The following is a 24,448-nucleotide window of genomic DNA, read 5'->3' as shown; positions in this document are numbered from 1 at the left end:
GTGAAGTTGTGCGAAGTGTCAAAGCCTTGGACTTATTTTGTGATACCGGCAGGGAAATTATCCTAACGGAATCAGCACCTGAAAATAAAGATCAGGTTGGCTCTTTCCTCAGTTTGGCTGTGTACTTCATAATAAACTCCTATAGTTTAGTCCTACCTCCAAGGGCCCTCATGCAGAAGAGTGAGAAATATTTATTGTCATTGGAATGTCAGAACTATTTTGCTGAAGTGAAAAGGCAGCTGGGCTGTATGCCAACCTTATGTGATTTTCATGTGGGTTATTAGACGGTGTTGAAAACAAATGCCAGTTTAGAGAGCAAGGTGCAGAACTTTTCAGAATGTGGATAAGTAAGAGAAAGTTGTGGCATGTGCCTCCTATTACTTGAAAGGAGCTGAAATAAATTACTCAGTAGTGTAGCAGGAAGCACTGGTGTGCACATGGATAATACAATATTTTACGTTTTTCCTCTGTGGCTTGCCATTCATGGTCATAACGAAAGTGAATTGGGCAGAAGCTAGGAGGAGAGATTAGATCTTGAGCAAGAATAGTAGATATGTGGTTCAGGATTTGCCAAATTTTGTTGAGCTCTCAGGGACCGAGAATCTGTTCTCGATAATTGGAGAGCAATTCTATTAGAAGTGGATGTTTTGCAGGAGTGGCAGACTGTTACTACCTTAAAGAGTAAGAAAATACATGGTAAACCTGACCCATGAGTGGTATCTAGGCAGCAACTGGAACAAGTCAAAGCAAAGGTCAAGGTTTGTTATTGGTAACCAAAAACAGACCGGATGATAGGATTTGTTATTAGGGAATGCATGTGGTGTGCGTGGTATAATGAAAGCAAAAATGTGAGCAAAACATTTCTGTCTACAGTTGAAGTGCCTTGTGAGTGATGGAGAAAGTTTGGAATGGAGTTTGTTGATCCTTTTGGTTTGTTTCAAGTTTCTGAGAGGTATGATATTTTGTTGGTTATCTACATGTATAAGTGGGTCATTGCTAAGCGTGTTGCATCTATTGCCACTGGTGCTGTTCTTCCACTCTTATGGGAAGTTTTTGCCAGTGAGGGCATTCCGAACACTAGTATAACAGATAATGAAGTGCAGTTTGTGTCACAGGAGATGAGTACTTTTCAGTAAATTGGGTATTATACACTACGAGATGGCTTTATCCCACCCTCAAGTGAATGGTTTGGCAGAAGTTATAAATAGATTAGTGAAAGGTTGTATACAAAGAGAAATCCAATTCAGGATAACATTGAATGGGATGTTGAAAAATGTATTTGGCCCACACTACACAGTGTGTTTGGAGAGGGCGAGGGAGTACCTTTTGAGAGCTAGAGAGGACATGTGACAGGGACTAAGTTAAACCCAGTATGGCAGAACTATTTACAGGAGAGAGTGTATGTAGGAAATCTGGCTTAGATGATTGGATTGCTAAATGTTAGAGCAGGTACAGTGTGGTATGATCCATTGTGGAAGGTCATGAGGCATGAACATCAGATATGTGAGCTTTTTCACGACACTGAGGATGGTGAAGAAGGATATTTCAGGGTTTTTTAAGTTTTCAAAGGTCACCAAAGTGATTAGGAGTGCTTTTGAAGTGGATACGGGTGACGTGTGAAGCATGCCTAGGTTGGTGAAATGTGCAGATGCGGGGCACTGGAAATGAGTGCTGGCAGTGATGATCTTGGTGAACCCCAGTGGGTGAGTGGGTTCCTCTGTTAGGTCGTGAACAGGAACTTTCTGAAGTGGGAGACAGAGTGAGAATGACACAGTATGTGAGCAGTAAGCATCAATGATGTCTGCATAGCTTCTCTGGCATTCCATATCTGCTGATATGCTATATCCTTACAGATGTTTCTGTTGGAATTGGCCCTTTCTGTTGCATTATATGGTTGATCAGTTATCTTCATTTGTAGTATGTTCCCCATTTTCCTTGGTATTGCTGTGTTTCTTCCTTCGTGGGTTTCCTTATTTATATTCATTTTTATAGGGAAGAGGACATGTTGTGGCTTATCCTGTGCAATGTATCAGGTAGAATCAAGTAATGTCATAGGATATGTCACTTGGAATGTAGCATGGCTGAGAATCGAATCTGTAGTGTGATTAGTCGAGGGTGCCTGCTAAATCCTAAGCCATTCTCTTTGCTGGTGAATGATTTTATTTTTTCAAAAACACCTTTCATAGTAAATGGATTTGCCAAATCCATTATGAAAACAGCAACTTGTAACAGTGGCCTGCCTATCCGCGATTTGCTTCTTCCTAGAAGTAGCATTTTCGGACTGTTCAAGCAGTGGTACAACTGCAGAGTAATTCTGTTTGACTGTTTTTTTACGTGCTCACCATTTTTCCAAGCCATTAAGGTATCGCTAACTAATAGACGGTTCAGAATACTGACTGTCTTCGACATTTGCCATATGCTATCCTCTGGTTTCCAAGAGTGTGTGCACACATTTTAAACAAAGAAAACAGGAAGTAGTCAGAGAAATATACGCTTCAAGGTTCTGTTCGCAATGTCACTGGAACCATACAATTATGGGACTAAATTGCCTCTGTTAGTATTTCAAACTACAGATGAAAACATGTTTCATGAAGTGATATTATTCCCTTGCATTATGTAAAATAATTCAATGGTGTGGCATCATTCCTCAGCGTGAAGGCATTTGAATCCAAAACTGTAACCCATCTTTAACTCATTATGACGACACGTATTGTTGTGGGCAACATAGATTTGTATCTTCGATAAACTAATTCTGTTTTTTCTTTATCCTTAAAAACCATAATGTAGAAGCGATTATTGTGTTCTGTCGTAATATCTAATTCTTGTGTGTGTGCGATGTATAATACGGGGGAGACACATTTGTAGATGTCTTTTCTTGGCAATATGAAAATCTTGTGATTTGTACAGAGTGTCCCTAAGTACGCATAATGCTGTAACGTGGCCAGGACAGTTAATAAATGTAAAAACTGTATGTCGACTAAACCAGATACAAAAACAAACTTCTCTGCTGGCACAAAATTGAGGTGGGGACAAAGCCAAGCTTTACATCAAAGTCAAGTTATTCAGTTACGCTTGGTGCCAAAGAGATGCAAAATGTGCTAGACATTTAAAAAACGCACAGTGATGCATGCCAAGGAAAATCATAAACACATTCAGAATATGTTGATAGGCCAAACGAAACTTGCTTAATTTGTATTGATTTTAACTTAACTGATGTATTGCAAAAGCATTAAATAATTAAATACAGCAAACAAGTACATTATGGTTAATATAATAAAAACCTCTTAAAGTGACCAGTTATGGTTTTAGCCACCTCTTTTGCCCGAAATGCACCCACATTTTCAGCTTCTATTGATAATAGTTAGTAGGTGGCCATAACTTAACAGTTGAAGAGGTTTTCCTCTGCAAAACGTAAGCATTTTCTAAGGGTAGAATTGTAAAAAATGGATTTCTTAACTTGGCGTGAGGGCTCCATTTTGTCCATTTGTTCTGTACTAGGAACAAAATTGTATGCTTTCATCACCTGTTTAATTTCATTTGTTGCAGATGTGAAACCTTGTAGATTGTTAAACTGCCCTATGTTCTATAAATGTTATCTCTGTGTTTGAATATTCTGTTCTTGTGGTTTAAAGGTGCACAGGAAATGTTTGCTTGAAGGCGTCTGGAAATTGTGACGCATGTATGGTGTGGTAAAGTGGGGGGGGGTGCGCGCAATAAAAGACATCAAAGGCTAAGGGAAAGGTCAGTTGCTTTGGCCAAAGAGTTCCATTTTGACACTCTTTGGAGGTGACTGCTGCAGCCAATAAAATGCTATCTTGAAGCATAATCCGAATCCTTACATTCTATCTTGTACAAATTCAGCCTCTCACAAGAAGACTCGTAAATTTATTTCACAGAATGACGGTATAATTTACAACCGGTCTGCTTTCTCATCTACCATAAGGATAAGTATAGTTTACAGTGCCCCTTCCAATCCGCTATTGTTTTTGTAGAACATATCTTCAACCTATCTCTGTAGTTCTTGTGCAATCTAATGTCAGTTGCAGTGAAAAGTCCCTTTTTGGACAATCAGCTTCTTTACAATTTTCGAACCAGAGTTGCTGTTCCAGCAGTTGTACAGACCTCCTTGCCAATCAGGTCTGAATGCATGTTTAAAAATGTACATTGATTCTCGAATCTGTTGCTACAAATGATTCCGTTTTTAACCCTTTGTTCTTCATTTGTCCAACATATATTTCTCATCAACTACGGGCAGATCACACAAACCCTGTTCAGGTGTGGATGCTATATTTTAATATTAAAATTGGTATAACTTTTCCCAGCAGATTTTGCTGCACGAGACTCTTTCTGTAGTACTAATAGGACAAAACACCTTGTGGAACCCATTCCTGTAACTTAGGTTCATCATGAAAAATCTGCACAAAATTCAGCTGAAACGTCAGACGGATACCAACCTAAATTCAGAAAGATTTTGACAATGTTAATAATGGTATCCTTTTGTCTTTTAATCATTTGGCTGGAAAAATACGATTTGATATTAAGATACACTGTTTCTTAAAGGAAACGTCCTCCACTTTTGACTTTTTTTTACTGGTGTGAGTGAATGTGTCATTTTGGGCATTTGAAATTCAGCTTAAATATTTTATTTCAATGTTTTCTACCCAAAAGCTCTCAGTCACACAATTTGTGAAAAAACACGATTATGGGCCAGATGTAGCAAGGCATTAGCGCCTCGCAAACGGCGAAAAACGCCGTTTGCGAGGCGCTAATGCCTGTGCGCGATGCAGAAACACATTTTGCGAGTCGGAACCGACTCGCAAAATGTGTTTCCGACTTGCAAATAGGAAGGGGTGTTCCCTTCCTATTTGCAACTCGCACCGTGATGTAAGTTGATTTGTGACCGCAAAAGCGGTCACAAATCAACTCGCAGTTACCATCCACTTGAAGTGGATGGTAACTCATTCGCAAACGGGAAGGGGTCCCCATGGGACCCCTTCCCCTTTGTGAATGATCACAAAAATAATTTTTCAGAGCAGGCAGTGGTCCAATGGACCACTACCTGCCCTGAAAAATACCGAAACAAAAGGTTTCGGTTTATTTTTCAAAGTGCAGCTCGTTTTCCTTTAAGGAAAACGGGTTGCACTTTGAAAAAAAAAACCTGCTTTATTGAAAAGCAGTCGCAAACATGGAGGTCTGCTGACGACAGCAGGCCTCCATGTTTGCGAGTGACCATAGTCGGTATGGGGCCGCAATTTGCGACCCACCTCATTAATATTAATGAGGTGGGTCATTGCGACCCCATACCGACTCGCAGAAGGTGTCTGAGACACCTTTCTGCATGTGGTTTTGCGAGTTGCAATTTGCGAGTCTCTATGACTCGCAAATTGCAACTCGCAAAACCATACTTACCTACATCTGGCCCTATATTCTTAGAGAAAGCAACCTAACTGCTTGGCATCAAGCAAGGTATGGCTTAATGTGTGGAATCTTACTTTCTGAGAGCAGACCAAGTTTTTGATTTTGTGTTTTAACACAATGTTACAATTTCCATGTTCTAGTCAAGAAACCCATTACAGTAATGATAAATATTACTGGCATTATGATATGGAGCTAGGGCAAACCCTTGCAGTGAATCAATATATGTTTCCCCCTTTCAACTTTTTAACAGATGACAACATTGTAAAATAATGTTGCTGATATTTTGAAGATCCATTTGACTGAATGTATACGTTCTTGGAAAAGAAACAGAATTTTATACTCCAGCTATCAAAGTCAATAACTACTAAAACAGCCACAAGCATGAGTTTGTTGGAAGCTCCTTGTTTCGTGTTTCAAACATAACCTTGATTAAAGGATACTTTCATCAGCACCATGTTTTCTGAACCATATTAGTTGGTTGGGCATTTTTACTCTTGGGTTCCTTTGCAACTGGAATGATCCGGAGTTTTGTGTTCTACATGTTGGACAATGCTTACTTTATCTTAGGAAATCACACATTTAAGCTGTCAGTAAGAGCACTTGGCTGTGTGGACAATGCATAGGTTAGCTTCTAATGATCAGAAATTATCATCTATGTATAGAGGTTTCTTGTATTGTGTTGTTGGTCCTAGGCTGCGACACACTTTTTTGGAGTACATTCACATGCAAGTTATAACTAAATACTGTTGACATTTGATATTACATCTCAGCAAAATGTAGAGATTTTGTAGTGCATTGTAAATAGAGGTTCTCTGCTTAATGAAGTTTAAAGAATACCAGTTCAGGGAGATTGGTACTGCTGTTTTCCTTGCTGCAGTAGCTGCTTTGAATATTCACTGAAGACTGTATCACCCTTCAGGACATTTTAACTTTTACAAAAATTCTCCTTTTACAAAATTTACTTTGAAGATGCACACAGTTACAAAAGTTTGCACTTCCCTCACCAATCTCAAACTTAGTGCTCCTTCAATTCATCCAGGTAGCTGTATGTGCTGTAGGGATATGTATGGATGCTTGGGTGTCCATCGATGGACAATTAAATATGTGCAATTTGGGTTAGATAAATTAACATTTTATCAGCAACAATTGAGTATGCTCTATTAAGTTGTCAACTATTAGATTTAAAATACTAAACATATAATATTGAATATGCATATTTACCTTATCCTTGGAATGTTGAAAATAATTATGATTCAGCTAATCATCTGGTTGTGTTTCTTTTCAATCTGCAGATGAAAATGAGTTGCTGAAGATTTTCTGCAAAGCATCTCACAGACTGGTGGATCTGGAGTCCTTCCTGGAGGCTGCCAAGCATCATTCCCTGCCTTACCTTGGAGTGTGTACCCCTTTAGGTCAGCTGCTAGGATTTCTGAATGAGGAGGAACATAACAACTATGGTGCGTTGACGATTTTAATTTAACAAAATAGATGTTTTTAATTCTTGTTTGTTATTCCAGAAAATATGCTATTCAAGGGTGGCTCCTTGAAAGGAATTTTAATCAGAAATGCGAACTGATCTAACACCTTATGATAACAGTAACTACCCATTGCCATCCAAGAGTTACTAATTTATTATGAGCATCAACTATTAAGATTGATTACCCGTTTTTCCCGTATTTGTCTTTGTGAAAATAAATTTTGTAAATCACCGGCCCTATTACTTCTGAATATCTCATCTTAAGACGAATGTAGGGCTCAAATGTGCATGTTTCTACTAAACCTAAAGACGTCTGGCTATCCAAGTTTATTATGCTAATGTGTTTGAGAATTTAAGATTCGAGGTGTGGGTTTCCTAAACTGTATGTTTTAATTCTATCAATGCATCTGCTCCTTCTGTTATTTGAAGCTCAGGCACACCATGTTGCAAAATACTTATTGTGAGCTTACCAAGAACTTACATATGCTTACAGCATTCCCATTGTTTTCCACAAGTTGATTTTATTGTCTCTCTCATTTCCTTGCTTCTGATTTATTGGGTTTCCTTGTCCCAGCTTGTCCATCCTGTTTATGATCCTGCACTGAAGTAAAGCCTCTTTACTATCTCTCTTATTGGGTGACATCTACCTTTTTGCTGCTTACCTTTTCCCCCTTAGTTAAGCACTTCATGAGAGTGCTTGTGTTTTTCATCTCTCTTCTCTTCCATGTGCTCCCCCCGATGCCCACCCCAGACTCCATGTTTCTCTCTTGTGTATTTCTCCCCCACCCCAACAGTTTAAAGTGTTTCTTGTGTACTTCTCTTCCTGCCCCCACTCTTTCCTGTTTGTCCTCACCCTTGTCTGCTTTTTCCCAAATCCCTAAGTTGCTGTCCCTTACCTGTGCTCCTTGCTGTCTTGAATGTCCTTCTCCTCTCTCCCTATCTCTGTTTTTTTGTCCCCCAGAACGCCAGTTGCTCTGTATTCTTCCCTTCATTTGTGCTCCATGTGTGGTTTTTCTTTCCCTGTGTTGCTGTCTCCTTCGTGCAGTGTTTTCATCTCCTCATCCCCACCTACTTCCTCATGCACTCCTACGTTACTCACTCACCTAGCCGTCCTTTTTTTTAATTTGCAGTTTTGAAAAAGGGCATGGGCATTCAACTTCCAAAGTTAAACAAACATTAAAAAAGAGTGGAGTTCCAAAAATGCTTGTCTTGTGCAGGAGTCCCCCAGGCACTGGAATTCACTAGTGGCATGCTTCATCACTGGGTGTCCCTGCCCTGCTCCGTGTGACCGTGCAGGGGTGAGGGCAGGTGCCCATCTCAGGCAAACAAATTCCTGTCCACTTAGGGTGCACATAGCAAAACCAAAATAAAATGATGGACGGAGTGTTGACATTTTTCAAACACTCAACCCCAGTCACTCCAATTGGCAAAGGTATGCCCAGACATGGGTCCCTTGCTCACTGTGCCACTGGATTCAAGCAGACCCGGCTGAATGAGGGGGGGGGGGCGTAGGTGGGTGATACCCCGACACCGGTCCCAGGATGTTTGATTCTGGTCCAGGGAGGACCTGGCTTGGCAATTGCATGGGAAGCCAGGTCAAGACTGATTTGCATATGGCTATGTCCAAACTAGGGTGATGCGGTGAACAAAATAACAATGGATTAAACCCAGATCTGTGTCTTCGGAGGTGGGGGGGTAGTGTTTGAAATGTTTCAACACTCCGTCCATCATTTATTTTGGTTTTGCTTAATAGATCATGCCCAGGTGGGCAACTGTTAATTTATACAATTTCACTGTGTCAGTAAATGAGGTCCATGAGCTAAATAAGGGCCAACCTCTTCAATTTATATTATGTCCATGTCGACATCAACCCATAGCATTCCACATTAGCAGGTAGCGTCCACAGTGCGAATTAGACCAGCGCACCTCTAGCTCTGCACCTCCACGTATGACATGCTGTGACAGCAGCACTTGCTGTCGACATGGACATAATATAAATTGAAGAGGTTGGCCCTTATTTAGCTCATATTGCATCAACTACTTCTTGCTGGATATTTCTCTTTTTTGATGATTAATATGAAAACTATATGGATACAGGCCCTGAAGAAGTCCTATGTTAAGGACGAAACGCGTTGGCTGATGTTTCTATGAATTTGTTCCAAAGAGAAGTTCAATAAAAAGAAGATAACAAAAGTGAACAAAGTGACGTCATATGATTTTTGTACTTTTTTATGATATTTCCACATTTTTGGTGACTATCAAAATATTTTTCATTTATGATCCCCTTTGGGTTGGTACCTTGGCAGCAGGTGTCATGATGAGTGCACACATGGAATGAGAAAAAATATATTTTGTCAGAAATGTTTCCTGTTTTTTTATGATAATAGGTGATAGGGGTAGGTGCATTGTTAGTGAGACCCGCTGCCAATATTGTATCACTATTTGCGACATGCCTGTTTGTACATCTGGACCAGCATTCTGATTTCTGCTCTCTTCAGTTTCATGTGGATAATTGTAGTAATTGTTTTGTTGAATTTTTTTTTTATTAGATAAAAAGATAACAACAGACGAGTTTATGAACTATAAGAAAGCGCATGAAGTTCTGGTGATGTCTCAGTTGATTGACAGTATTGCAAACTATTGTGGTATAAAACAGGTAAGCTTCAGGTCATTAATACACTTTATAATGAATGGGGCTTTTGTGTAGCTCGGCAACCAGTTTAAGAATGCATAATTTAGATATTGTTGCACAGTAATGTATATCTTGTTACTTTTTATTGTCATTGTATATTGTTACGAAATAATGCATATGAGTACACCTATTTTTCTTGATGACGTGTGTATTTTTACCTGCTGTTTTAAATTAGAAAGAGCTTTTTAACTGCTGTTTAAATGAGAAATAGTGTGCATTTTGTATACGCTGCTCGAAGTTGTGATCCAGTAAACGTGCTTAGCCAGAGCCACTTCCACTTGGTTGCTTTGCAATTTAGCCTTTGCGAGTCAGTGAAGGGTTGGCTACCTAAACAAAGGAGCAACATGTTCATGCAGTGACGATCACAAGCCTGTTTGAGCCTGACCCAGACCAAGGGCTAGTACAAGCCCTGGCTGCTACTTACTAAAATACAGGCGATCTCCAAAGGGAAGGACTTTTGCACAAACATATATTTCAAGGAAATAGAAGCAGTATAGCTCAACTAAGTATTTAATCTCTTTGACGATAATATGACTGACATTTTATTTTTAATTGAAACATGGTTCGCGGACAAATCTAATCCTCACATTTGAGCTGCACTGCCCCCTCATTACATAATTTTCAATAAAAAATAGGCCTAATGATAAAAAAGATTGAGGAGTGGCAGTATTTTCACACCGCTCACTTCATATTTCGACCATTGATTGCAATGCCATTTCTGAGGCGGCAGTGGACATCCAAGTGTGTCTTGTTACTTACCGCCCACCACAATGTGCCTAACTTTCCTAAATCCTTTTATGCACTGATTTGCTCATTAGGGACCACCTATACTAAGTTGTTAGTGGTCGGTGATTTTCACTACTGGTATAACGATTCTTCAATCAACTCAAACGATATGGATTTGGTTGAGCTTTTCATTAACACAACACATTCAGGGTCCTACTCCTATTAAGAGTCACATACTAGATTTAATATGGACAAACAATTTTATTATCAGTAACTTAACTATATTACCATGTCTATGGTCAGACCATTATCTAATAAAATGTGTGACACCATGTGTGGTAGACCGAAATCAAGGTGCTGCTAAAGTTAAAATCATACATTGCTAGAACTGCATCAACAGTAGCTCCACGATGCGGCATCAGTTCCAGTGCTGCAGGGTGAAGGAGTGGAGGTGTCACGAAGAGGCGTTGGGTCCTTGCTGCGGAGCTTTGGAGGTGAAGTGCCTTCTGTTGCGAGGAGTCGGTTCCATGGCACCTACGGCAAAATTGAAGTCCGGCGAAGTCACAATGCTGCTGGGTGACATCACGGGGTCGCAATCACGTCACAGGGTCACAGGCACTGCGACGGAGTTGAATGTCAGGAGTACGACACCCCAACTCACAAGATTGTGCCGACGTCAGTGGCTGCAGCGGTGTCGGGCCTATGTTGACAGTAGGGTTGTGGCGGATTGACGAGGTTCACAGATCCGGGTGTAGGCGGCGTTGCAGGCTTTGGGCAGCGGCATCCTTAGCGAATTCGTATGGAGTCGTCTGGCATTGTTTCTCAGGATATTCCCCAGAAATTCACTTCCAGGGGCCCAGGAACTGGAATGGCACCCTCTGGAAAGCTAGAGTCTACAGCAAGTAGACTCAGACACTGGTTGGTGAAGCCTTTGCTGTCTCTGAGGCTTCAAAAACAGGAGGCAAGCTCAGTCTAAGCCCTTGGACATACCACTCAAGCAGAAATGCACAACTAAGTCCAGTCTTTGTCCCCTTTCACATGCAGAAGCAGCAACTGCAGGATAGCCCAACAAAACACAGCAGGGGCAGCACTACTCCTCAGCTCTTCAGCTCTCCTCCTGGCAGAGGTTCCTCTTGAATCCTTGAAGTAATCTCAAGTCTGTGGTTTTGGGTCCAATACTTACACCTCTTTCTGCCTTTGAAGTTGCCCAACACCAAAGAAAAGTCTCTGTTGTTTACAGGATCCTGCCTTGCCAGGCCTGGCTCCAGACACGTACCAGGGGATTGGAGACTGCTTTGTGTGAGTGCAGGCACAGCCCTTTCAGGTGTAAGTGACCACTCCTCCCTCCAGCCTAGCTCAGCTGGCCCATCAGGAAATGCAGGTTACAGCCCAGCACCCTTTGTGTACTAGTGGAGATGCACAAACAGCACAACTGTCGGTCTGACCCAGACAGGGAATCCACAAATGGGCAGAGTCACAGAATGGTTTAAGCAAAAAAATGCCCACTTTCTAAAAGTGGCATTTTCAAGCTAACAATCCTAAAAACCACCTTCACTAAACAATGTATTTTTAAATTATGAGTTCAGAGAACCCAAATTCCAAAGTTATAGCTGCTCTCAAAGGGAAACTGCACTTTAAGGTTATTTAAAGGCAGCCCCCATGGTAACCTATGAGAGAGATAGGCAACAGTGAAAACCGTCTTAGGCAGTATTTCACTTTTTGGACGTGTAAAACACACATGCCCCACATGTCCCACATTTAACATACACTGCACCCTGCCCATGGGGCTACCTAGGGCCTATCTTATGGGTGCCTTACATGTATAAAAGGGGAAGGTTTGGGCTTGGCAAGTGGGTGGTTTAAAACTGCACACACAAACACTGCAGCAGCAGGTCTGAGCCATGTCTTCAGGGCTACTCCTGTGGGTGGAACAATCAGTGCTGCAGGCCTAATAATAGCATTCGATTCAAAGGCCCTGGGCACCTCTATTGTACTTTAAAAGGGACATACTAGTAAATCAAATATGCAAATCAGGGATAACCGATCATAATCACAGTGTATACTGGGAGCACTTGCACTTTAGCACTGGCCAGCAGTGGTAAAGTGCCCAGAGTACCAAAAACCAGCAAAAAGAAAGTCCAGCACACAGTCAAAAATAAAGGAAGCAGAGGCAAGAAAAACAGGGGAAACCATGTCAAGGATGACAGGTGTAAGGAAATGGCTCCCTGTTGCATTTACCCCCCACTTTTTGCCTGATACTGATGCTGACTTGACTGAGAAGTGTGCTGGGACCCTGCTAACCAGGCCCCAGCCCCAGTGTTCTTTTACCTAAAATGTGTCATTGTCTCCACAATTGGCACAACCCTGACACCCAGGTAAGTCCCTTGTAACTGGTACCACTGGTACCAAGGGCCCTGATGCCAGGGAATGTCTCTAAGGGCTGCAGCATGTCTTATGCCGCCCTAGGGACCCCTCACTCAGCACAGACACACTGCTTGCCAGCTTGTGTGTACTGGTGGGGAGAAAATGACTAAGTCGACATGGCACTCCCCTCAGGGTGCCATGCCAACCTCACACTGCCTGTGGCATGGGTAAGTCACCCCTCTAGCAGGCCTTACAGCCCTAAGTCAGGGTGCACTATACCACAGGTGAGGGCATAGGTGCATGAGCACTATGCCCCTACAGTGTCTAAGCACAACCTTACACATTGTAAGTGCAGGGTAGCCATAAGAGTATATGGTCTGGGAGTCTGTCAAAAACAAACTCCACAGCTCCATAATGGCTACACTGAATACTGGGAAGTTTGGTATCAAACTTCTCAGAATAATAAACCCACACTGATGCCAGTGTTGGATTTATTAAAAAATGCACACAGAGGGCATCTTAGAGATGCCCCCTGTATTTTACCCAATTGTTCAGTGCAGGACTGACTGGTCTGTGCCAGCCTGCTGCTGAGAGACGAGTTTCTGACCCCATGTGGTGAGAGCCTTTGTGCTCTCTGAGGGCAGAAACAAAGCCTGCTCTGGGTGGAGGTGCTTCACACCTCCCCCCTGCAGGAACTGTAACACCTAGCAGTGAGCCCCAAAGGCTCAGGCTTCGTGTTACAATGCCCCAGGGCACTCCAGCTAGTGGAGATGCCCGCCCCCTGGACACAGCCCCCACTTTTGGCGGCAAGTCCAGGAGAGAGAATGAGAAAAACAAGGAGGAGTCACCCACCAGTCAGGACAGCCCCTAAGGTGTCCTGAGGTGACCCCTGCCTTTAGAAATCCTCCATCTTGATTTTGGAGGATTCCCCCAATAGGAATAGGGATGTGCCCCCCTCCCCTCAGGGAGGAGGCACAAAGAGGGTGTAGCCACCCTCAAGGACAGTTGCCATTTTCTACTGCCCTCCCAGACCTAAACACACCCCTAAATTCAGTATTTAGGGGCTCCCCAAAACCTAGGAAACTAGATTCCTGCAATCTAAGATGAAGAAGGACTGCTGAGCTGAAACACCTGCAGAGAAGATGGAGACACCAACTGCTTTGGCCCCAGCTCTACCGGCCTGTCTCCCCACTTCAAAAGAACTGCTCCAGCGACGCGTTCCGCAGGGTCCAGCAACCTCTGAAGCCTCAGAGGACTACCCTGCATCTAAAAGGACCAAGAACTCCAGAGGACAGCGGCTCTGCTCCAAAGCAGAAGCATCTTTGCAACAAAGAAGCAACTTTGAAAGAACACCCGTTTCCCGCCGGTAGCGTGAGACTTTGCACTCTGCTCCCGATGCCCCCGGCTTGACTTGTGGAGAACCAACACTACAGGGAGGACTCCCCGGTGACTGCGAGCCCGTGAGTAGCCAGAGTTGACCCCCATGGGCCCCCACAGCGACGCCTGCAGAGGGAATCCAGAGGCTCCCCCTGACCGCGACTGCCTGCTTCTAAGAACCCGACGCCTGGTAAGGACACTGAACCCGCAGCCCCCAGGACCTGAAGGATCCGACCTCCAGTGCAGGAGCAACCCCCAGGTGGCCCTCTCCCTTGCCCAGGTGGTGGCTACCCCGAGGAGCCCCCCCCCTTGTCTCCCATTGAACTACATTGCAAACCTGACGCCTGTTTGCACACTGCACCCTGCCGCCCCCTTGCCGCTGAGGGTGTACTTTTTGTGTTGACTTGTCTACCCCCCGGTGCCCTACAAAACCCCCCTGGTCTGCCCTCCCAAGACGCGGGTACTTACCTGCTGGCAGACTGGAACCGGGGCACACCCTTCTCCATTGAAGCCTATGTGTTTTGGGCATCACTTTGACCTCTGCACCTGACCTTCCCTGAGCTGCTGGTGTTGTAACTTTGGGGTTGCCCTGAACCCCCAACGGTGGGCTACCTTGGACCCTACTTTGAACCCTGTAGGTGGTTTACTTACCTGCAAAACTAACAAACACTTACCTCCCCAGGAACTGTTGAAAATTGCAGTGTCCAGTTTTAAAATAGCTTATTGCCATTTGTGTGAAAACTGTATATGCTATTTTGCTAATTCAAAGTTCCTAAAGTTCCTAAGTGAAATACCTTTCATTTAAAGTATTGTTTGTAAATTTTGAACCTGTGGTTCTTAAAATAAACTGAGAAAAGATATTTTTCTATACAAAAACCTATTGGCCTGGAATTGTCTTTGAGTGTGTGTTCCTCATTTATTGCCTGGGTGAACAACAAATGCTTAACACTACCCTCTGATAAGCCTACTGCTCGACCACACTACCAGAAAATAGAGCATTAGAATGATCTGTATTTGCCACTATTTTACCTCTAAGGGGAACCCTTGAACTCTGTGCATGCTATTTCTTACTTTGAAATAGTACATACAGAGCCAACTTCCTACAACAGGTTTAACAGTGTGCCTCTTAGAATCAGATCTAATACTTTCACATCCTAAGTCCATAAATCTGTTTTATGACTCAAAGGTTCTGAAACAGCCTACCCCAATAAAATTTTAAAGGTTTTAACGACATTGACCCTGATTAATGAAGAAATGCTTGATTCACAAAGAAAGTAATAAGACTCCACTTAATGATTTATACCTATGTGTGAGTGTAGGTTTATCACTTTCTTGGATTCACAAACACTGCCAAGACTCTATTTGGAACAAGCATTCCATGCACCTTTCTGGGAAGTTCATGGGACATTCCCAGCAGAATCCTATTCCAGTTGTACAGCCTTCTCAATAATGGAGATTTCCAACACCATAGGGACAGGAAATTCAGTGCAAAAGCATCTTTTTTTCTCCATTGGGAAAATATTTATCATTGTGGCAGAAACCCTTCCTTTACATCCACTTTATCCCAACCTTCTGCTCGAGTAAAAGCAAATTGCCCAGGGCTACCCACATCTTGGAACATCCATTCCCCCCTCCCTGAGTGGGATTTAAGTGTGTGGTGAACTCCGCACTCATGGCGGAGATTTCTGTACATGTAACAGAACTTAGGCCTGCCAGAACGATTCTGATAATAGCCTACCTGGCGTAAAACGGTTCAATTTGCTTCTCATGAGGTAATGTGGTGGACATGAACAGTTTGTCCGCTGCATTAAAGCATTTACATCTTCCTGAATTCCCTTTTTTGAAATATGTTACTTGCAGAAACACTGTGTCTGCATTTTATTGTTCCAAGCTTAGAAAACATCCTTGATCTCTTTGTAGGGGAATTTAATTCCCTGACAATAAACGTAAGTGACTTGTAGTACCGCTCTCTGTCATCAGCTGAAGCATTTCATTGTACAGATTTTTGTCTCCATATTTCCTTATTCTTTGAGCAATTTCCCCACCCTCTGTGCCCCTACCCATCAGGTGCATGTTTCCACTGGACCTTCCTATGGCTTGACTCTTTTTCAGTTCCATGCCGGCACTACCTTTGTATATTTAAGATTAACTACAAGTCAGTGTTGTTACTTCCACTATACTTGAGTTATGGCTATGTTAAATGTGTGTAGACTGTTGACTTACATTTCACCGAAATTCTTTGAACATTTGTCTACCACCATCATTTATGGAGGCCCAACTCTGGAGCATTCTTATAATCTTCCTCTCATGTCTGATCTATGTCTCTGGGTTCTCCAGCATTCAGTAATAGTGGCCAGCGGGGTTTTGTGAGCATTTGCTGATGATGCAATTGTGCAGTCTGTGATTTCTTCCACGAGTAATGATCCCTCTAACTTCTGTTATTAGTTGATCATTATCCTTTAGTTGGAAGTATATTCTTCGTGAGAATGTCCAATGAAAAAACATTTTTTGTTTTTTTTAATTTTCCAGTAAGTGGGCAGAAATCCCTCCTTTTAGGCAGTGAGGCTGGGAAAGGGTTTGCAGCAGTAGGGTATTATCACCTTGATAATACAAGTGGTTGCTCATCCTACCTTGTCTAGGACTCTTCTCTTTTTGAGGATACAGTGTAATTTTGGTGAGTATGTCTCTCAGACGTTCTTTCACTCTTTGATTTCGGGGTCCCACTGTGTGCACTCTTTCAATACAGATTTCTTCCTCCTCCTTAAGATCCCGTACTTGTGTGAGTAATCATGTGACAAAGTTGATAATGTTACTACCTGCTGCATCTTCCTTCATATTCCACACCCTAGTATTGTCCCTTCTTGCATTATTTTCCAAACCTTTCTATCACATGCTGGAGGTCACTAAATCTACCTTTCTTTTTTTACTTCCTTGTCAGGCCTCTTGCAAGGTCCATTTATTGCTAGCCCCAGCTAGTCCACACCTCGCCTGTGTGTTTACTGTCTCCTCTATATGTCTGTGAACTTCCTCCAGGTCCTGTTTTTGTTTGATTTCCATTTCTTGTGCAGATCTTGTAGAAGTGAGTCATATCATTGTGCTCCACCTATGAACATGAGGCTTGGTGTAAAGAATTCCATGGAGGACTGTGCTTGTAATAAGACCCAATGTCTCTCTGCTCCCTTCTTTTATAAACCATTCCATGTGATTTGTGCCTCCATTCAAACCCTGTAATAATATGTGTTTATGTCAGTGCTGCTGAAGCTGCCACTCCCTCCCAGAGTTCCAGCAACTCGGCCTCCAAATCTCAGGTTCATGAGAGCCCATCCTACAATCTCCCTTGGCTTTCTGCCTTGAAAATTATTAAACCTGGCTGCATCTGACTGCCATCCATCCCCATAAGCCTTAAGAGGTGACCTACATCTTCGGTTCAACTCCTCTCTAGATCACCTCTTGGGAATGGTGTCCTTTAAGTCTAGTCAGAGTTCCATGCCCCTTAACATTCCACCACCTCCATCCTTCAGTGAATTCTGATGCCATTTTCATCTATTAGTGTTTGACATGAGATTCAGGAGCCTCATCTAGATATGTCTGCCATCTTGGCAGTACAGCCAAATCCCCTATTTATTTCCTTTTGAATGTTTACATAACAGGCTATCCAACACTTTACTCAAATTGAACTGTATTACATTAATCAATGTTCTCTATTCTCTTCTGAAGTAAGCATGGTGCTTGGCATAGAAAGAGGGTGTCAGTATCACTGGGAAAAATACTATCATATCTACATGAGAACTATCAGAGTTTGACCCTGGCTATTGATTTGGAGTATGGCTGAAAGAGATCCTAAAGACCCCAAAAGCATAACATCCTTAAAAAAGAAACGATCTTAACGAACAAGGAAATTGTAGGACACTTTCCTCTTAAGATTTGAGAGTTTTCAAAACACTCAGAAGTCAATGTATCCTGATATTTCACCAGTCTACAATAGTATTCTTTCATTATTTAAATCACAAATTTTACAACAAAATTAACAATTACTCAAAGCACACATGTGCACCTATTACGTAAGATAACCTTAAAAAAATATCAGGGCCTGTCATGTGGGTGGCACAGTCAATGCTGCAGGCCCATTAGTAGCATTTGATTTACAGGCCCTAGGCACCTCTAGTGCACTTTACTAGGGACTGATTAGTAAATCAAATATGGCAATTATGGAAAAGGTAATAACACATACAATTGCACATGGGGAGCACTTGCACTTTAGCACTGGTCAGCAGTGGTAAAGTGCCCAGAGTAACAAAACAGCAACAACAGAGTCCAGCACACCGCAACAACCTGGGAAGAAGAGGCAAAAAGCTAGGGGGGAGACCACGCCAAGGGTGGCAGGTCTAACAGGAGGTGTAGTGACCCCACAGGTTAGTAGCCCATTGCCTACTACCCTACACTCCCCTAAATTCAATATTTAGGAGAGCCCTTGGCATCAGGAAATCAGATTCCTGCTGACCTACGAAGAAGAAGGATACTCAAGAGCTGCAAAAGCAGAAACTGTGGAGGAAGCACCGGACTTGGGCCCAGCCCTCCGGTCTGTCTGCTGCTCCTCTCAAATTGTGCCAAAGTCATCTCGTCCTGCATTCTATTGAGCCTCCAAAAGCCTGGGAGGACTGCTTGAGTTCAGCAAAGTCCCAGAAAATCCCTTGCGGTGCATCTTGCAGGCACCCCAAGAGACCTGCGAGGACTCCAGACCGCTGAAAACCCAACACCTGAAAGTGCCACTGCACCCATGCCACCCAGCCTCAAGTTGAAATGGACTAATGGTGCCAGCGTTGAAACTTGAAAGTACTTTTCTTGCAAAACGTACTTACCTGATCATATTGATTCCGGTGCCTAAATATATACAAAGATACTTGTTATGTTTGTGAATTGGTGTGGATCTCCTTTTTGAGTTGTGTGTCTCATTTATTGACTGTGTGCCTATGGTAAATGTCTGTCACTCTTGTCTGATAAGCCTAAGGCTGGTCGACCACACTACCCCCTAAAATAGAACCTTGGGATTGCTAGAGCAAGCCACTGTCCACTGATAAGGGATCCCCTGGACTCTTTGCACATTATATCTCATTTTGATATAGCCAACTTCCTACAGGGGTACCTGTTAGTTCTTCTAGGTTGTGAGAGTGCAGTGCAGTCCGTAGTGTGAGACTTCTACTCTGCCAGGAGTGAGAATGTTGCTTGTAGTGTGATCTACTGTGTGAAGGGTGTTTAAATGCTGTTATCATTGTGAATCATAGTCTATGAGACGCCTGACTGATGCTGGTAGTGTGAGCAGCTACTCTAAGCAGGGCCGGCTTTAGACCAGTGCGACTAGTGCAGCTGCACTGATCTGGAGACGGACATTGATTTCAAGGGGGAGGGGTGGGTGCTGTGTTTAGCAATAACTTTCGATTTATAAGCACCTGCTACAGAGTTCCTTAGAGTTCCTTTTGCTTCCAGTTTTCAGACAGCAAGAAAAACATCAAGATAACATTTGTGATTAACGTTCCTGCTAGAGAGAGAGAGAGAGAGAGAGATGGAGTTTTGTCTAGTGGCAGTTTTGACTTGCCATAAGGTAGCTCAGAGCAGGGCTGGACCGGGAACCCAAAGCACCACAGGCAATTCTGTTAGACCAGCCCCGGGGGAGGGGGTTTTCAAGTGTGAAGCACTTCTGCGTTTGTTTCTGGAGGTCGATATTGCATCACTGCTACAAAACCAGAACCCAAAAGCAAAACTGCCCCCCACCACTGCAGAACCGGCCCCCACCCTTCCAGCCTCCTGGGGAAACACCAGATGCCCACTATGGTCAGTCCAGCTTTGCGCAGACACTTAATATGCCTGCTGATCTGTATTTTATGTGGATAGCTGAGTGGATTAGTAAAGCTAGCATTTACCAGTGCTTTAAAACCAATGAAATGTATGTGAGAGGGGGACTATAGAGAGATGAGGGGAACTTTTGCAGCGTGGTAGCGAGGGAATCCGAGGAGGAGGTCATGGGGAAGGGGCACCAAAAGAGATTGTTGCACCAGGTGCCACCAGCGCTAAAGCCGGCCCTGACTCTGAGCTGTGAGAGTGCTTTATATGTGTGCTTTAAGGCCGGTGACGGAAGGAACGCTCCCTTTCCTCATGTGGTGTTGACCAGTGTGTGCGCTGCAGTAAGAGTTCTGATCCTCGTTTGGCCTCATAAACCGTCATGCAATGGCACTCACGGTGTGCGCGTGAGAGTGATTTCTATTGCTGCCATCTGCATGTAGTGCTTCAGGCAGTGTTGGCCTAAGGTACTCCCTGTAACAATTAACTTTTCAGTCCTCAGTCTAATGTACCCTGACTACCGTTTGTACCATCGGGCTGTCTTGGAGCTGGCACGAAGCGATCTCTTTGCTTTTCTTTCATCTGCTCACCATCTGCTGCCAGGAGCACTGACGGGGACGTTGTTTTCTACTATGCAGTGTCACATATTTTTTACCAGCGGCGATCCGCGCACTATGTACAGGTCAATAAGATGTTATCTTTTCAGTTTTGTGATACAAGAAACATATTTTCTTTATACAACCTATTGCACTCTTCACGCATTAGTAGTTAAGTCACTTGTCTACAGCAGAGTACATTTGTTTTGAGATAACGGGCACAAAAAACAGTTGCAATCCTAGACAGATACTAAAGGTAGACGAACGTCTAAGCGAAGGAGGAAAACCATTCTGACTTCACTACATATCGACACTCACGGACAACGTTTGAAAAATGTTCGAACTAGTTTGAGCTGAAATGGATTGTGTAAAAAGTCTAACGCCGAAAATATCTGTAAATAAATCACTCTATTTTTGCCTCAGTTATGACATTATACCTCAGTTTGGAATAGAAAGCAGACTCTACATGTAATGTTTTAGGAGCAGTCCCCACAGAGGAGCTTCTAGATATGTCTTTAGTTCTGCCATTACAGTCAGACGCTATCCCCCCATGCCATCTTCAGCATCTCGTTGAAGATGTCCCAGCAGGTACAGCACAGGCAGCAGCACTAAAGTGACACTCGTGAAAAGGTACAGTACGATAATCTGCGGCTTACCAAAGGCACCTACCATGTGCGACTCCGGCATCTGCAGCGGTGACCCTCATACACGGAAAAGGTACAGTGCATGCATCAATAGTTCTTTCTTCCCTTACACACAGTAGTTATCACACAGGCAGCCATTGTTCAAACTTTCCTTTAAAACAGGTACAGTAATAGTTACTGCAGCATCATCCGTAGTACAGGCTTTCCTAAGAAACAGACTGGACATCTGCAATGTTCCCTTATGCTAAGAGCATGTACAGCAGAGAAATCAACTGTGCGCGCCTACCTAACATACTTGACAGGGATAACACAAACATCTGGCCTGCAAGCTTCTCACTCGCAGAAGGCAGACCACAGCCATCTATAAAGGAGGACTCCCCTAACACACAGGGTGAATACGCTTGCAGGATTCCCCCACGCTCGCAGCCAATACACAATGAAGATGGTTGTTTCTAAAATAAGCATCTGCACTGCAAGCTTTGCTCTCACACCGAACAGGTGTACCACATGGCATGCCTCTAGTTATCAGACTTCATTAAACACTGGCAAGCTTCCCTCACACACAGCGCAGTTACATTTCAAGAATTTGTAAAGCAAACCTCCGAATGCACACACAGAACCTGCCCATCAAGAGCTTCGGTAGAAGTTTGCATTACACACGCAGACGTTGCAAAACATTTGTGACAGAAGGGTAAAATTCACTCGCACAGACCATGTAGAGTAAATATATATGTAGTACAGCCTTACTCACACACTGAGCTCATACAACCCAAGCATCCAGAGTTAAAGCTTCCTTTATAAACAGGTACAATAAAGACAGCAGCTGTGCAAGGATCCCTAATGCACAGAACCGGTCTAATGTAGGCATCAGCAGTGCAAGCATCCCTCACAAACACAAAGGTATGCTAGCACACAGCTCACACACATGCCTACAAACATGCATTAGAGACCAACCATGGATGTTTGAACCCAGGACAAGCTTCCGCACTACAAGCTTCACTCACACACAGAACAGGTACTGTAGGGTGATGCCTCCATTTATCAGACTCTGTGTAGCACTGTCAACAGCGATGCAAGCTTAACAATACATACAGTGCAGGCATCCACACAATGACCTTCCCACTCACACGAACACACAGAAGGTGCAGTACAAACATCCACAAACAATCATACACATACACACACTATTGATGCAAGACATGAGAGCAGGGCAGGCGTCTAGTTCTCAGGTGAAGCAGCAGTACAAGCTTCCTCCACACACACCAGGTAAAGTATACATATTATCAGAGGAACCACCTCAGAGCTCACAACATACATAGGAAGGGCAAAAGTGCACATTTCCCTTACACTAATAAACTGTCTATGAAATGACAGACATAACTCGCACAAAGTAGGTACAAAACAGGTATATGTAATGCGACACTCTGTCACAAATTGATCAGGTGTTCTTCAGGTATCCACATTATACGCTTCCCTAGCACAGCAGGTCCAGTACAAAATTCACAATGTAAGCTTCACACATGCAGAAAAAGTGTAGGACTCCAATGTGCTTTTTCCATATTTTTACTATTGTCTTCGACTATATATCGAACTCTGAGTTTGTGTTTGCTAAATATTTCCAGATTCATAGATAAATATTACAAAAACCCGAACTATTATTCTTGAACTCATTTTCCTATGTCTTGAATACTGCATATCATGCTTATTTAACTCATTTTCCTATGTTTTAGTTACTGCATATTAAAACACTCAGGGCCAGACATATTGCTTTTGCCAATGCTTGTTTTCAATTTTTATAAATGTATTTAAGGCAACTTTTTAAATTAGATTTAACTTCCTAGAAGCTAGTAAAAGCAACAACTGTGACTGAGTGACAAATTGTTTCCTGAGAAAAACTGCAACAATAATCCAATTTGAAGTTTGTAACTAAAAACCGAAAGTCTAGTCAACACAATATCCCCTGGCAGAACAAGACCTGAGAAAAATCAGTCAGGGCCCTACATTTGTTTGCTTTGAGTAGACAAATCCTTGCAGTTGACATTTGGTTTAAATGCTTAACTAATCTGCTGTTCATTAAGAGGGGTGCATTTTATTGGTGATTCTTTCTATTTTTCCCCTCAGGTGATTGACCTTGGCTCTGGAAAGGGCTACCTGAGCTCTTTTTTGTCCATGCATTATGATCTCAAGGTTTATGGGATTGATTCCTCCAGCACCAACACCCATGGAGCTACTGAGAGGAACAGGAAATTGAAAAAGTACTGGAAAGTTTATAGAAGCCGAGCCAGGACAGATTCCAAGAGCCAGATGTCAGAAACTAAGAAAGAAAGAGGGGCATTGCCTGACAATCCGGAATGTAAAACGAGTATCAATGAAAAGCTTTTAAGTAGCAATAACATTGGTTTAGGCCTAGACCAAGAAAAGCCCGAGTTTTCTCCTGTAAACTCTTCTAGTAGTTTTACAGACCTTAAAATGTCTGATAGTAGTGAACTAAATAATCAGTATTGTACAGTGTCGGATACAAGCAAAGCTCCAACAAGCGAATTGTCTTTTTTAAATATCCTGCCTTTTGATGCTGTGGAAGTTGTAACATCGCCAAAACTTTGCCAAAGGGTTCTCTCTGAAGAAGAAAGGGAGCACAGAAAAATGGTAAACATCAAAGCCAAAGCAAATAGGGTGAAAGAATCAAACGTGTATTCACCTTTAACTTCATACATCACTGCAGAAACTGAGCTCCATGATGTAATTGCTGACTTAGAGGTATGTGTGCATATTTACATGTTTTATTGTGTTTTGTGGTATGATCACACCTTGTTATGCCACTTGATTACCGGTTACAGTTTTATTGTTATGAGGACCATACGAGGCCGTCATATGATCTTTAGCGACATAAATGTGTTTGTTAAAATCAGTTAACTTTTCAATATGTCTTGTTTTTCGTTCGCCGCCATCATATTTTCTAGCATTTGCCCTCTAGAATATTTAGATATTTGACGTACACTGCTGGCATAGGGGCCTGTTTTTTTCTTTTTTTTAGCAGTGCTTCTGAAAATTTTATTATGAACTGTAGTGCGTTCTTTCCCACCAAGTGGACAAAGTACCAGTGGCATAGAACGCAGTTGCACATTTGGAGATGGGTATTGGTGAGTTTGATCCATCCCACCATGAAATGTAATCTGCATCGGACACAAGTTCAGAAATATGTGTTTACAAAACGATGTTTGGTGCACATGTCCATTCATAGAATCCTTGTTTCTTAAAGGAAAAATTAGGAGTCTATCAGACAGCAAGGCATTTTCACTCAGTGGGAGGCAATCTTCTA

The 24,448-nt window shown here is 42.7% G+C and overlaps 1 protein-coding gene across 2 annotated transcripts in view; it reads left to right on the top strand.

Annotated features, from left to right (window-relative positions):
• Positions 1-24,448, top strand: part of METTL25 (methyltransferase like 25) — a 624,891-nt gene that overhangs the window by 198,978 nt on the left and 401,465 nt on the right. Inside the window, exons 2-4 of one of the 2 annotated variants that reach the window (XM_069228757.1) lie at positions 6,711-6,875; positions 9,445-9,551; positions 23,251-23,886. In XM_069228757.1, the coding sequence (XP_069084858.1) occupies positions 6,711-6,875; positions 9,445-9,551; positions 23,251-23,886 (908 nt within the window). The remainder of the gene's footprint in view (positions 1-6,710; positions 6,876-9,444; positions 9,552-23,250; positions 23,887-24,448) is intronic. The other variant, XM_069228758.1, reaches the window with a different exon arrangement.

The sequence above is a fragment of the Pleurodeles waltl genome, chromosome 4_1, assembly GCF_031143425.1.
Source record: "Pleurodeles waltl isolate 20211129_DDA chromosome 4_1, aPleWal1.hap1.20221129, whole genome shotgun sequence".
Taxonomy (NCBI): Eukaryota; Metazoa; Chordata; class Amphibia; order Caudata; family Salamandridae; genus Pleurodeles; species Pleurodeles waltl.
This window is presented reverse-complemented; position numbering and strand designations above follow the sequence as displayed.